The sequence below is a fragment of the Micromys minutus genome (assembly GCF_963924665.1).
Source record: "Micromys minutus genome assembly, chromosome: 32".
Taxonomy (NCBI): Eukaryota; Metazoa; Chordata; class Mammalia; order Rodentia; family Muridae; genus Micromys; species Micromys minutus.
Window position 1 is genome coordinate 16,041,758 of NC_137967.1, and position 13,367 is coordinate 16,055,124.

At 47.4% G+C, this 13,367-nt stretch overlaps 1 protein-coding gene across 1 annotated transcript; it reads left to right on the forward strand.

Annotated features, from left to right (window-relative positions):
- Positions 1-10,575: 10,575 nt before the first annotated feature.
- Positions 10,576-12,082, forward strand: LOC308413614 (interferon lambda-2-like; the record flags this gene model as incomplete). The annotated part of the gene is made up of 5 exons (XM_080908674.1): positions 10,576-10,749; positions 11,239-11,316; positions 11,570-11,713; positions 11,814-11,900; positions 11,984-12,082. The coding sequence occupies 5 exons, from the start codon at positions 10,576-10,578 to the stop codon at positions 12,080-12,082; spliced, it is 582 nt and encodes a 193-aa protein (XP_080764800.1).
- Between the last annotated feature and the right edge of the window lie 1,285 nt (positions 12,083-13,367).

Below are 13,367 nucleotides of genomic sequence, written 5' to 3' on the forward strand. Positions count from 1 at the left end.
GCTGGGTCCTATGGCTCTATTTTCTTTCTTTCTTTCTTTCTTTCTTTCTTTCTTTCTTTCTTTCCATCTTTCCTTCCTTCCTTCCTTTTTTTCTTTCTTTTCTTCCTTCCTTCCTTCCTGCCTTCCTCCTTTTCATTCTCTCTCTCTCTCTCTCTCTCTCTCTCTCTCTCTCTCTCTCTCTTTAAAGGAACTTCTATGCTAGAATCTACAATGGCTGCTTCATTTTCTCTCCTCAGCACTAGCTTTAGTTGATAAAGGTCCCCCTTCCTCCACATCCTCACTGGCATTTGCCATTGGTTTTCTTTGAGACAGGGTTTCTCTGTGTAGTCCGGTCTGCTCTGGAACTCACTCTGTAGACCGGGATGACCTCGGTTCCCCCACTGCTTGGATTAAAGGCGCCGGCTACCACATTCAGCTTCGTTACTGGAATTCTGATAGGGCTTTCAGATGACTTGTAAGGTGGTCATGTTCATACTGCTGATTCTATGACCCCAGGAGCCCAGAAGAGATGTCTCTGTCACCTGGTGTCACAATCGATCTATTTTTTATGCATCCCTACGTTTTCGTTGTAAAAGTTTTCACCTCCCTGGTTAGATGTATTCCTGTGTGTACCTGCATATATATATATATATATAGATATATAGATATAGATATAGATATAGATATAGATATAGATATAGATATAGATATAGATATAGATATAGATATAGATATAGATATAGATATAGATATAGATATAGATATAGATATAGATATAGATATAGATATAGATATAGATATAGATATTTGGTAGATTTAGTTCTTTGACAATTCCAAACATGGATATGGCACTCTTGGTTTCTTCTCTCCTTTCTTATCTCTCCCCATTATTTATTTCATTTAAACAATCATAAATGGGATATTTTTCTTAATTCTTTCCAAGCAAGTTCATTATTGGTTAGAAAAGAAAGAATGAAAGAAAGAGAAAGAAAGAAAGAAAGAGAAAGAAAGAAAGAAAGAAAGAGAAAGAAAGAAAGAAAGAAAGAGAAAGAAAGAAAGAAAGAAAGAAAGAAAGAAAGAAAGAAAGAAAGAAAGAAAAAAGCTGACCAATTGTTTTGTTTTGTTACAGGGCCTGGTGCTTCCAGGCCTCAAATCAAAACCCATAGATGACTTCAAACTTCTCATCTTTTTGCTTTGTCAACATCAAATGCTGTCATTATGAGGTGCTCCCCCAGCTGGGGATTGAAGGCATGGTAGGGAACAGTCTATCAACTGATGCAGGGTCTAGCCTCAGCTCTCTAACAGGCATAACTGATGCAGGGTCTAGCCTCAGCTCTCTAACAGGCATAACTGATGCAGGGTCTAGCCTCAGCTCTCTAACAGGCATAACTGATGCAGGGTCTAGCCTCAGCTCTCTAACAGGCATAACTGATGCAGGGTCTAGCCTCAGCTCTCTAACAGGCACTGGATCTTTCAGGCTGTCATTGAATGTGTTTTGCCAGATCTAAAGTTTCCCGCTGGGGTCCAAAGCAGCTTTTCTTTATTCATTCATTCATTCATTCATTCATTCATTCTCTCTTCATCATCATTTTGGGGGAAAGGGAGGAACAAGTTTTAGGCTGCCCCAGAGTTCTTTGTGTAACCGAGGATGATCTTGAGCTCTGGTTCTCTGGCCTCTGCCTCCTACTGCTAGGATTATGAACTTGTACCACCAAGCCTGGGAAGGTTGGCTTGGGGCAGGTGTAGCCCAGGATCTCAGTGAAGGTGTATGTGATAAAGACGCACAATAGAATTTATTCAATAGAATTCATCCCCGAAATTGGAGGCTGGCCTTGTCCAGACAGGATAGAATCCTGGGAGGACAACTGATGCTGTTTCTCATGGAGCTTTAAAAATATTTATTTTATTTTTGTGTGTCAGTGCTTTTTTCTGTGTGTGTGTGTGTGTGTGTGTGTGTGTGTGTGTATACATATATATATATATATATATATATATATATATATATATATATATATACCTACCAAACCATCTCTTCAGCCCTGGTTTTCCCATTTCTTGAGACTTCCACGTGCTCATTTCATGGGTACCTTTCTGTATCTTTGAAATGATATGTATCTATGTGAATCCTCCTGGCTACCTCTTGTAGCCCAGGTTAGCCTGGAACTCATTACGTAGCCCAGGCTGAAGGAAAATTCACGAACCTCCTGCTCCCAGCTCCAGAGTGCTAGGATTTGATTCTCTTTTGTAATTGGTTCCTATGAGGAAAGCCAGGCGTACAATTACCTTCACTTAGAAACCTTTTATCAAAAATTCAGTGCTCTGTTTCTGGGTGGAAATGACATTTTCAGGTGCTGAATTCTTTAACTGAGCCATCTAATATGCTAGCTAAACTTTGTGGCTAGGTGTGCTCCCCAGAACACTAGGGGAGGGGTGCTATCTCCGAGTGTCACCCTGATGAGACCCTCTTCTGCTCAGTGTCCACAGGACACACAACCCAACCTCCATCACTACGTGATCCCATCTCTGATCCTATAGGAGGCCACAGTATCAGAGACACCAAAGCCCCAGCAGGTCAGCCCACTTGCCCTAGAGACACCCTCAGGTTGGTTAAGATTCGGGATCCATAGATGGTCCGGTGATGGTCACACACAGGGAGAAACTGCCAGGACCCCAGCAACCTTCACCTACCAGCATCTTTCCTTGTGTGCTCAGTGTCTGCTGCTGCAAGACCTGTCTTCTACCGTCCCCTGGATGGCGTGTGGAGTGTGCCCACACCAGACAATGGTACCTGGATGGCCTGTGGCGACTTTTATGGGCCTGGGTGAGAAACAGTTTACAACTGGGCTTCTCCAATTGGAGTACTTATTTCAAATCATGGTCTCTGGTTCCAGGCCCTGTGTTACCTTAGCTTGTAAGAACGTTGTAACCAGTAATCTTATGCCAGAACGGTGGCCGCCCAACCATCAGATACCAAATCTGCTTTTCCTTTCCTGTGTCTGTCTCTGGTTTTGCCTTGCCATGTGCCAGTTCCCTTACCATAACCACAATTAATCCTATAGAAGTCACTTTTCACCAAGCTCTATGTACTACTGAGTCCCCCAAACATAAACAAATTCCTGTCCATATACATACACAGCTTTCTATATATGCCAGGTGCTGTTTTGTGGCTCAGTGGTAGAGCCCCTGCCTAGAATCCCCCAGTGAGGGCTGGAGAGATGGCTCGGCGGTTAAGAGCACTGACTGCTCTTCCAGAGGTCCTGAGTTCAATTCCCAGCAACCACATGGTGGCTCACAACCATCTGTAACAGAATCTGATGCCCTCTTCTAGTGTGTCTGAAGAAAGCTACAGTGTACTCACATACATGAAACAAATTATAAAAAAGAAAAAAGAAAAAAAAAAAGAATCCCCCAGTGAGGGGCTGGGGGCCTGGCTCAGTGGTAGAATGCTTGCTTCAATCCATCTGAGGAGATGAAAATGTAGCTGAAGAATACAGGGCTTTCCTAACAGATACAATGCCCTGAGTTCCATCCCCAGCTCTGTGGGGGGGGGAGCCTTGTTTTTTGTTTTTTTTGTTTTTCCTAATACTCCTGTAGCCCAAACCTTTATTTCTGTTGCTTCCTACTTCTGTTGTTCTCTCTCTAGACCTCCCTTTTGTCTCCTTCTCTGTCCCTGTCTGTCTCTACTCTGTTTCTGTCTTGCTTTAATTTCTAAAACATTTTTTGTATTTGTTTTCACTTATTTTTGTGCCTGCAGCCAGAAGAGGGCATCAGATCTCATTACAGATAGTTGTGAGCCACCATGTGATTGCTGGGAACTGAACTCAGGACCTCTGGAAGAGCAGTCAGTGCTCTTTTTTTTTTTTTTTAAAGATTTATTTATTATTTTATGTATGTAAGTACATCATAGCTGTCTTTAGACACCAGAAGAGGGCATGAGATCCCATTACAGATGGTTGTGAGCCACCATGTGGTTGCTGGGATTTGAACTCAGGACCTCTGGAAGAGCAGCCAGTGCTCTTAACCACTGAGCCATCTCTCCAGCCCTCTGTTTTACTCTGAGCATTAAAGCTACTACTTCTTTTTTTTTTTTTTTTTTTTCTGATAAAATTAGTAGCTTGTGTTCACTGGATAAAGCTTACTAAACAGAAAAGTCGACAACGGAGGGGGAGGGGCACTCCCACCTGTACTGTTGTCTCTCACTCCCGTAGCACATCTCACCTGTGGGAGTCTTTCCAGAGCCCAGGGAGCCTCCGTGTATTTACTTGTGGATGTGTTTTCTGCTCCTCAACATTGGTCCCTACGTATCCCATACACACAAAGAGTCTGCAACCTGGACAGCTGCAGTCTTCGATTGCCACCTTGGTGAATCTATTTTTGACAGTTTGTAACCATTTCCCTCCCCCCCCACCCCGTCTGAGAGCAATGTCTCCCAGATTGGATGCTTGCTGTATACAGTTTGGTAGCCTGCCTTTCACATCTCCTCATTACCTCTCATTTGCAATCTCCCACATCTTTAATTATAGTGTATCAGTCAGGACCCAGCAGGAAACAGATGGCCCGATCAATTTAGGATAATTGGAGATGGGCTGGAAAGGAGTACCATTTCCAAAAGGGTTCGCTAGTGGAAGAAAATGATAGGGGTGAAGTCAAGGCCCTGGGGTCAGCATAGGGCTGGGCAGGGCACTTATAGGTCCACCAGAATGGGGACAAGGTTATGCCATTGCCCAGCTTTGGGGGAGAGGGAGGAGAGGAACAGATTTGGGGTACTGTGAGGAGACCCGAATACCCTCTGTCTTTGATGTTATGACCTGGCTACACCCTGTATAATCCAAAAGCCAGCCTGTGGTGGCCCAGAACATGTAGGAAATGTGGAGAGGTCAGGAGAATGTGTTCTCACACCATGTCCGCTCCTCGAGAAATTTATTTAATAACTATTGGTTGGCACATGCTCTCTCCAGCGCTGTCTTGAAATTTTGCTTCTCAGTGGAGAGGCAGGCAGGAGATTCATGCTTTCTATGTTTGTCACTGTCCCAACCACCTTTCTCGTTGGGTGTGGTGGTGCACGTCTTTAATCCCAGCATTCAGTAGGTCCAAGCAGGCGGATCTCTGAGTTTGAGGCCAGCCTGGTTTACACAACAAGTTCCAGGACAGCCAGGGTTACACAGAGAGACCCTATCTCAAAACAAAGTGTCTTTCTCAGAGTGAAGAGTTTTTATGCTTACTTTTGTTTGGTTAGCTCTTTTGAGATGGCATCTCATGTTGCCCAGGCTGGCTCTACTATGTAGCCAAGGATGACCTCGAACTCCCTACTCTGTGACCTCCACCTTCCCAGTGCTGAGGGACCCTAGGCTGGTGGCTCTGGGGGTGGAGGGGCAGGTGTTAATATATTGCTGCTGTTAAACAACTGTTTCTTTGCGTTATTTCTTTTGACTATGCTCATACTTATATATAGTCTACAGAGTCTTTAAATGAGATCTGCCGTCATTGATTAACGTTTCAAACATTAACTCTGCTTTAAAAAAATATTTCTTTTATTTATTTGTGTGTGTGTGTGTGTGTGTGTGTGTGTGTGTGTGTGTGTGTGTACATGCTTACAGATTCCTGCCAAGGCCAGAAGAAGGCATTAGGTCCCCGGGAGCTTGTCATGAGCTGACTGATGTGGGCACTGGAATTCTCTGCAAGAATGGACTGCTCTTAGCTGCTCAGTCAATCCTCCAGCTCCTGAGTCTGCATTTTAATTAGAGCAGAAGTCTGGGAAATGTCTTCTCTGTGAATCTCCTTTATCTAGAAAAACATTTTTTATAAGATTTATTTATTTTATTTTGTATGAATACACTGTTGCTGTCTTCAGACACACCAGAAGAGGGCATCGGATCCCATTACAGATGGTTGTGAGCCACCATGCGGTTGCTGGGAATTGAACTCAGGACCTCTGGAAGAGAAGTCAGTGTTCTTAACCGCTGAGCCATTTCTCCAGCCCGAAAAACATTTTTATAATGGCATAGCACACCCAAACAATGCAGTCTGTTGCTATGGCACTTGGTAGCCCACCCGAGCTGACGGTGAGGTCACACCACCATGTGTCAGGCGTTGGCAGAGGACTTGGGGAAGTAAAGTTGGTACTGCCTAGGAAGCTTCTTCCCTGTTGGCTCCCTTTTAAAGTCCTGAAAGGTTCTTTGTAGGCTGCTAGGGGGAGATGTTACAAACAGTCTTGCGTGGCTGTGGACCCTGGGAGAGACGATAATGACTCACAAGGTAAGATATACCCACAGGCGCAATGGTGGCATGAATGTTACTGTGGAAACCAACTCATCTGTGACTGGATCTAAGGTTTGTCCAGAGGAGGAAACTCATTCCTGGTGCTGCAAGCTGTCAGAAAGCTCATGGTTGGTGAGTCTGCAGGCCCCAGGGGTGAACCTGATACCGGTATTCCGCTAAGCAGACATAAATAACCAACAACCCCCTAAACCGGTGGTTCTCAACCTGTGGTTCTACATCACACTGGGGATCAAACAGTCCTATTACAGGGGTTTCGTATCAGATATCTAAGGTATCAGATGTTTTGATTACGATTAATAACAGTATCGGAATTAGAGTTGTGGAATAGCAACAAAAATAAATTTAGAGCACAGCATGAAGGACCGTAGTGAAGAGTCACAGGGTCAGGAGGGCCGAGAACCACTACTCTGCTGTCTCATCGCTCTGCCTATAGCTTAGCGCAGCTTTTACACTTCACCAGAGACCTTTCTCTGTGCAGTGCTGAGTGTGAGCACAGGAGCCCACAGCTCACCACCGTGCAGAGATTAAGGGTCATCTAAATGTTAAGTCCCAAGTGGGACATCTATCATACATACACACACACACACAAGACACACACACACATACACACAAACACACACACATACACACACAAACACACATACATATACACACACAAACACACACACATACACACACAAGACACATACATATACACACAAACACACATACATATACACACACAAACACACACATATACACACATATGCACACACAAACACACACATATACACACAAACAGACACACACATATACACATATATACACACATATGCACACACAAACACACACATACACACAAACACACTCATACACACACATATACACTCATATGCACACATATGCACACAAACACACACAGACACTCACATATACACATATATACACACATATGCACACACAAACACACACATACACACAAACACACTCATACACACATATACACTCATACGCACACATATACACACAAACACACACATAATACACATACACACAAACACACACACACACACAAACACACACACACACACACACACACACACACACATCTCTTAAGGCTTGGAGACCTTGGGAGAGAGAGCAAAATACTGTAAATACCGGAGGTCAGAGGTCAGAGAGGAATGAAAACTTCTATATGTGAGAGGTTGGTCATAGCTCTGATGACAAAGTAGCCATGGCGACCTGCGTGAGACCTGCACAAGGACAAGCCAATCAACATTTTGGCCTGGAGGAAGGAGGGATAAATGAGCCTCTACACCTAACTGAGGAGCTACTGACAGTCAATGTCTCCTTGGACAGGGAGAGTTCTCCTTAACAGTGTGGCTCATGGTATGTCAAACACACCAGCTGGATGGCTCCACACCTAGGAGTACCCTCAACACAAACTACTTTAAAAAAGAGGGGGAAAGTAATTGGGAGGGAGTAAGAAGGTGGGGAGTCGATCTGGAAGGAGTTGGAGGGGGATTGGAGTAAGTATAATTAAAACGTACCGTATAAAGTTCTCAAAGAATTAGTAAAGGGTTATGTTGGTAATAACAACTCCACAGCAGAGGGATTAGAGACTCTTCAGTAGCATTCACACAAATCTTCCAGATGGGTGCTTAATGTCCTTGGTAGGTAATCATACACATAAATATGCAAATGAACGCATTCTTTTGTAATCTGTGTTTCTCCTTCCAGCCCCACCCCCAGGCCTCACTGGAGGTGTTAAGGCCAGCGCTGAGCCACGCCCCATTCCAGCCCCACCCCCAGGCCTCACTGGAGGTGTTAAGGCCAGCGCTGAGCCACGCCCCATTCCAGCCCCACCCCCAGGCGTCACTGGTGGTGTTAAGGCTGGCACCGAGCCACGCCCCAGCCAGGTTACTATTGACCTCTCCCTGGTTCTCTAGGAAAAAAGGAAAGGGCCTGGGGCTGGTGGAAGCAGTTGTCAAAACTCAGCCTCTCCAGTTCTCCTTAGTTAGACCACACACAAAGGCGAGGGCACCCAGGTCTCCCTGTGGCTCAGAGAGAACACACACAGCAAAGCCCTTTCACTGTGGCTTTAATAGGTGACCCTGGGCTGGTCTGGACAGCATTCTGTGACTCTGCAGCTGGTTTTCCTTACAAAAGGGGGTGCCTACATCTTCACTGTGAGCTGCCCACGATTTAGTCTAGAAGGCTCTTCTTTGGGCTTTCTCTCCCTCTGCCCTGAGTCTTCACCTGATGACCTTCCCACAAGGCATTGCACTGATAAAAGATGCTCTCCTGGGGTTGCACACATGCTGCAGTGAGTGGTTAGGAGCACTGACTGCTCTTCCAGAGGTCCTGAGTCCAATTCCCAGCAACCACGTAGTGGCTCACAACCATCCGTGATGGGATCTGATGCCCTCTTCTGGTGGACATAAAGTCACACCACTCATATACCTAAAACATGTGAATAAATAAGTCATTTTTTAAAATGCCCTCCTGAATCAGTGATTTTGCCTGCTTTATCCCTCCCACTCTGTCTGTCTGTCTGTCTGTCTGTCTGTCTGTCTCCTTCTTGTTTTTGTGTTTATTTCTGTTTTCTGAGACAGGATTTCTTTGTGTAGCCCTGGCTGTCTTGGAACTCACATCACAGACCAGGCTGACCTAGAGCTCAGAGCTGCTCCTGCCTCTGCCTCCCCAGTGCCAGGATTAAAGGCGAGGGTCACCACGTCCTGCTTACCTGCTTGATTTTCTTTGCCATTGCCGTGGTGTATGTTGCAGACTCACTGGTACAGGCTAAAGAAAAGCCCTAGGGAGGTGGTTTGTGTTGTTGTTGGCTTTTGCTGTTCCCAACCTAAGGCTTTGTCCTGGCACCCCAGACAGTGTTTACAAGCAGGGGCTGAATGGATCCTGTAGAATAGAATGACGCAATTTTTGTCACAAGGATTTATTTACTTACATTTCTCGTGTACTAGTGTTTTGCCTGCATATCTGTGCACTGGATGTGTACAGGAGCCATGGAGGCCAGACGGAGGAGTCAGGTCCTCTGGAACTGGAGTTAGAGGTATTTGTAAGCCACCCTGTGATTGCTGGGAATTGAACCTGGGTCCTCTTGGAGAGAAGCCCCTACCCTTAACCCTGGAGCAATCTCTGCAGCCCTCAAATGACAATATTTGTCACAAGCCAGTCTGCTTCCCAGGAAAGTGTGGGCTAAACCTTCTCCTAAGCAGAGACATTTGGGGAGCTTGGAGAGGCTCAACATGTAAAGGACTTATAGGACCAGAGTTTCATACCTGGGATACCCATGGTAGAAAAGAAAGAGCTGGTTTCCAAAAGATATCCTCTGACTAACTCAGAAAAGCATCAATAACTGCAAAGAAAGAGAAGTTGGGGTTTGTTTGGTTTTGGTTTTTTATTTGTTTATTAAGACTACATACCCTCACTGTCCTGGACCATGCTACACCAGCTGGTCTTGAACTCACAAGGCTCCATCTACCTCTGCTTACTGAATGCTGGGAAAGAGGGTGAGCGCAATCGAGCCACACACTAAGTTTTCTTTAAGCAACGTGGGAGCTAGCGGAGCAGGCTCACCGCTGTATCTGCCAGCACTCTGGAGGCTGGAACAGCAGTCTCAGACAACGCAGAATTAGGTTCTAACTCAAAACAAGCCGGAGCAATTTAGAGTCAACATAGCCACAGCTAAAACATGCTCTCAGACAAAGGAGAGAGCCACTCCTCTGAGCCTTGAGATTTTCTCACTATTATGCCCAATAGGTCCTGTCTTCTCTGAACCCCAGCGGGGATCTGACTGAGCCTGTGCCCCGAAGCTGTCCCAGACCTGGCACTCCTGTGGGAAGCCTCCTGTGAACCTTGCCCCAGGTGACTTGGATCTCTGTCATTTTCTCTTTCCCTGCAGTATCTCACCTGTTCTCACCACGCCCTGCTCTGGGCTTCCCCAGCCTGGGCTCCCCTAGTGGCTGGTGTCAACCTGCTGCCTCATTTTCACTTTTCCTACATCAGTTGGGGCTGCCCATCAGGACAGCTTAAAAGCATGGAGCAAGGATGGCAGTGCACTCCAGACAAGCCTGGACCTCAGTCCCTCAGGCCCGACAGCAGCAGGCTGACAGCCACAGGGAGACCCAGGCCAGAGACACCAAGCAAGACCTAGAGACAGCTTCCGAGGAGACCTGAGTTCCAATCACCTCACAGACCCAGGAGAGCACCATGAAGCCAGGTGAGTCCTCAGAATGCGGTGTGGGTGTGTGTCCCCACAGCCCCCTAGCTGCACATCTCACTCTGTCCCTCTGTGACACAGGAACAGCTGGGGACCACATGCTCCTCCTCCACCTGCTGCTGCTGCTGGCCATGGTGCTAACAGGAACCCAAGCCCACCCTGTCCAGAGGGCCACCAGGCACCAAGTGGAAGCAAAGAATTGCCACCTTGCCATGTTCAAGTCTCTGTCACCACAAGAGCTGAAAGCCTTCAAAAAGGCCAAGGATACCATTGTGAGTCTACCTCTGGCCTCCTGTGTGGGCTAGCCTCCTCCACCCCTCTCTTTCTGGGTTTCATTACTTCAGCTAACTAGAATGAAAATGGTCCCCATCATTTCTTCAGTAGTCTGACTTCAGCTCCTGCTATGGTGGGCTAACCTCAGCCCTTGGCTGAAGTCAGCCTTGCTGAAGTGAGCTAGTCTCCACCCTTTTTGGAGACTATTCTATTCTAAACCCCACCATTTGTACAGGAGGCTAATTTCCACTCTTCCTTCAGTGAGCTAACTCCAGACTCTCCTACACTAGGATGATCTCTGCCCTTCCCCCACTGGGCTATCTCCTGCTCACTCGTAGTGCATTGGCTCTCTTGTACCCACTGCTGTGGAGGAACCTCTGTCTTTCTGACAGTGAACTTCATCTTTCCTGTCAGACCCACCCCAGCCCCACTGCAGTGATTGGACCTTCACCCTCCTATGTAGGCTAACCTGTGTCTTTGCTCTGCAGGAAGAGAGTCTGCTCAAGAAGGATGTGCGGTGCAGTTCTCGCCTCTTCCCCAGGGCCTGGGACCTGCAGCAGCTGCAGGTGAGTGGGGGCTGGACACAGCCTGCCCACAGAGGCCTGCTCATCCGGGTGCTATTGGGGCCTCCAGTTTCCTGCTCTGTTCCTCCCTGCAGTCCCATGACCTGTCCACAGTGTGAGCCATTGGCTGTAGCTCTTCACCTGTCCCCTGTCCTCTGTGTCTCAGATGTCCCTTGTCCTGTCCTCAGTCCTGTTCTGTTCATGACTTCCCTACCTCTGGTCCCTCACGGGTTCTCTCTCCTGTCTCCTTGCTCAGGTCCAGGAGCGCCCCAAGGCCTTGCAGGCTGAAGTGGCCCTGACCCTGAAGGTCTTGGAGAACATGACTGACTCAGCCCTGACCACCATCCTGGAGCAGCCTCTTCACACACTGAGCAACATCCACTCCAAGCTGCAGACCTGTGTGAGTCCTGGGGCCCTGGCTCCTCCACATTGTGCCTCTAGTCACTCGAGCTTCCCCTGTGTCCCCGCAGCAGCCTCACAGTCCCACCCTCTGTCCACAGACACAGCCTCAGCCCACAGCAGAGCCCAGGCCCCAGAGTCGCCGCCTCTCCCGCTGGCTGCACAGGATCCAGGAGGCTGAGGAGAAGGTGAGTCTGGGCAGGGGACTGGGGTCTGCAGTGCCTGGGAGCTCTGAGGCCCAGCAGCCCCTGAGCCAGCCCTGTCCTTTCAGGAGACCCCTGGCTGCCTGGAAGCCTCTGTCACCTTCAATCTCTTTCGCCTGCTCACCCGGGACCTCAAGTGTGTGGCCAATGGAGACCAGTGTGCCTGACCTGGAGCCCTTCTGCCAGCTTCTGGGATTCTTCACTGTGTGGATGCACCAAGACCCCACCTTAATTTACAGCTATGCATGCCTTTTTATAGCATTTATTTATATGTGTGAGTCTCAGACTCAGACCCCCAAAATGTCTATTTTTTTACTTTGTAAACATTCTTCAAATACACAATGATAAAAGACCTCTGTGGTGTGTCGTGTGTGTGTGTGTGTGTGTGTGTGTGTGTGTGTGTGTGTGTTTGTTGGTATTCACTCTTATTCTTTTGCCCCCTATGCAAAGGATCATAACTGCAGCTCTATTTTAAAGTCTGTGGTCTAGCCTGGGCTACTGCTTTTTTCCTCTGGGTGGATTGCAAATTTTTTTTTGAGGTGGTAATCTTCTTGGGTTGTTCTGGAAAAGTCTCTTCCCTGTGGTTGCAGGTGTGGGCAGCAGGTTTTTTTATGCTTTTCTTTGTTTCTGCTTTTGAGGCAGTGCCTCTTGTAACCCAGGCTGGCCTCCAATTTGCTATGTCGTCTGATGACCTTAAATTCCTTTCTCCTGTTGCTCCTCTGGGATGCTGGGCTTGCAGACCACTGAGCCAGGGTCTCTCAATAGCCAGCCTCGCTTCTCTAAAGACACCGTGGTGGGTAAGGCCCCCTGTGCTCTGCTATCTTCTCTTATGGAACCTATGTGGAGACTCTTCCCAGAGTGATGGCTCAGCACGCTGTCCCCTAGATCTGTGTCTCATGATGACACGCAGTCTCCTGAGCCTCGGGCTGGCTTCAAACTCACTGTGTCACTGTGGATCCCCGTGCCTCCACCTCCCTAGTGCTGGAATGTCAGGCATGTGCCACCACATCCTTCTTCATACAGTGCTGGGGAGGGAACCCAAGGCTTCATGTGTGCTAGGCAAGAATGGCCCCTGTGTCACATCCTCAGCCCCATCATGATTAGCTTTATCCCAAGATGTCCACAGCTTTTGCTTCTAACCATCCTGAGCTTTAATGAGGCATGATGACTGAACCACCAGAGAGAGAGAGAGAGAGAGAGACCAGCGCTTTAACGGGATGCACATTCGTCTGCTTGTGGGGTATGATGGGGTGTGCTATTCCTGCCCTTAGGAGGTAGAAGCAGGAGGGTCATCTCAAGGTCATCCTTGTCCACTTGGTGATCTTGGGGCCAGCCTGGGCTACATGGGAGCCTGTCCTCTGCCCCCATTGTTTATCTACTGCCTACACAGTGGCACAGAAGCACCACTCACATTGACAATGGTTATATCTGAAAGTGGCTTCCAGGATGGGA